The sequence below is a fragment of the Penaeus monodon genome, chromosome 25, assembly GCF_015228065.2.
Source record: "Penaeus monodon isolate SGIC_2016 chromosome 25, NSTDA_Pmon_1, whole genome shotgun sequence".
In the NCBI taxonomy this organism is placed as follows: domain Eukaryota; kingdom Metazoa; phylum Arthropoda; class Malacostraca; order Decapoda; family Penaeidae; genus Penaeus; species Penaeus monodon.
In genome coordinates, this window is record NC_051410.1 from 21,337,202 (window position 1) to 21,339,128 (window position 1,927).

At 34.9% G+C, this 1,927-nt stretch overlaps 1 protein-coding gene across 1 annotated transcript in view; it reads right to left on the reverse strand.

Annotated features, from left to right (window-relative positions):
* LOC119589350 overlaps positions 1 to 1,674 on the reverse strand; it is a 2,608-nt gene extending 934 nt beyond the window's left edge. Inside the window, exons 1-3 of the mRNA XM_037937969.1 lie at positions 1,603 to 1,674; positions 1,058 to 1,379; positions 9 to 854 (exon numbers count right to left, since the gene is read on the reverse strand). Coding sequence (XP_037793897.1) covers positions 9 to 854; positions 1,058 to 1,379; positions 1,603 to 1,674 — 1,240 coding nt within the window. The remainder of the gene's footprint in view (positions 1 to 8; positions 855 to 1,057; positions 1,380 to 1,602) is intronic.
* Positions 1,675 to 1,927: the final 253 nt, after the last annotated feature.

The window sequence follows — 1,927 nt, forward strand, 5'->3', positions numbered from 1 at the left end:
AGTCATGCTCTTTTGCATTTCCTTGACCCATAATATTTCTGCATCTGTAATCCCTTGAACTGTGGGGGTTCTTAGAATACCTTTGAAAGACTTGTATTTGAATACATTCATTACCCTACATGTAACTCTCAGCAATTTGTAGTAGTCACTATACCTATTAACATCAATTGTGTTACCTACCTTGACCAGAGATAAATTAACATCCTTCCCACTCAAACCTAACTTCTTGGCCATCCTATGAGTAATTAAAGAAGTATCTGAACCTGGATCCCACAATACAGTGACGGGCAGATTTTTACTATGCACCGTACTAATATTCAACAAAGCTTTGCCTCTCTTCTCCATTACTGCATTGTGAGAACTGCTTTCTATTCTGTCTTGATGCAAAAGTGGATGATGATTCCGATTACATGGTCCTTGGCCTTCAATGACTACATCACACAATTTGCCTACTTTACACCCACGTGCTGAATGATATCCATTTAAACACCTAAAACATATACCGTTCTTCTTAATCATGTCAAATCTTTCTTTGCTATTACAGCCCTTGAACTTGAAACAATTTGTTATCTCATGACTCTCTGAATTGTGTAATAAACAACGTATACTTATATTGTTCTCCTTGCATTTAATACCCTTTATCACTTCATTCAAATTTACAATGCATGACTCAAATTCTCTATTCTTGCTCTGTTGTTCTTCATTCAATTTTCTTATCAGCTTAACCAACTCTGATTCCGAATTGTTTTCGACCACATTTTCAACATGATGTACTGTTGCTCTACTATCACTAGTACTAGTTCTTACATTTGAATTCATGTATTCCAAAACCTTCCTTTCTTTCTGCAAGAAACCTAATAGCGCAGAAACAATTCCCCAGTGACCGAGATATCACTTGCTTTAATTACCCATTCTCTTTTTTGGAGTGAAGGCAGAATTTTCTCAATATGGCTAACAACATTAGCTGTATTTAGTTCATCAGATAGATTTACCCTTTTTAAATCTAACAAAAATTGTAAAACATGATCAAACATTTTAACAAACCCTTTAGTATCACCATCTGATATCTTCCTCAGAGATTTGAGATCACTTATCACCAAGTCTACAATTTTTCTTGGGTTACCAAATTTGTCATCCAACCGCTTAAACATTTCATCATAATTACCCTCCGAGCCCTTTATTGTCTGGAGTGCCTCCCCACCTAAACACATTTTGAGTGCGTATGGATCAGCACCATATTCACTTTGAACCAAGTTCTTATAATCCTCTTTAAATGTAGGATACTCTCTTAAATTACCTTCAAACTTGGGAGGTTCAAATCTCTTTACCTTAACCTTTGGTTTGTCTGTTGCCTTCTTCTCATTATTTGTCATGAATATCTTAGCACACAATTCATTCTTTAATCTTTCACTATCTAAAATATATTGTTCAGCCTCTTTTCCCAGGTTTTTATCTTCTAATTTATCCTCATTATCAGATATAAATTGTATCAGTTCATCATTCTACACTCTAACACTTAAATGCCTCTATTACTTCCTCATAATTAGTCTTCAACACTAATACATCATCACCTCTGTCTATTCCTTCTTTACATAAAGTTACCTTCCTGGTGAACTTTCCTTTAGCAGTTCCCCTCTGTTTCTTGAGGGCGTTGAGGTCCCCTTGCACACCCATGGCGATGAAGTTGAAATGTACTGGGAGATCAAGGAAAAGCCATCAGCTGCAACAGTCTTTTATTGGAGTAAAGTTTCAACCTGAAATATGATATTCAGGTAATACATTGGCATTTTAAATCATTCAAATTACACATAAATGTTCTGAATAACTAAATAAATCTCCTATTTTGCGTCAAAAGAAATATACATGCATTAATGAATATTAATGCAACAAATAAATCCAAGTATACAATGAACTGATTATCTCACAA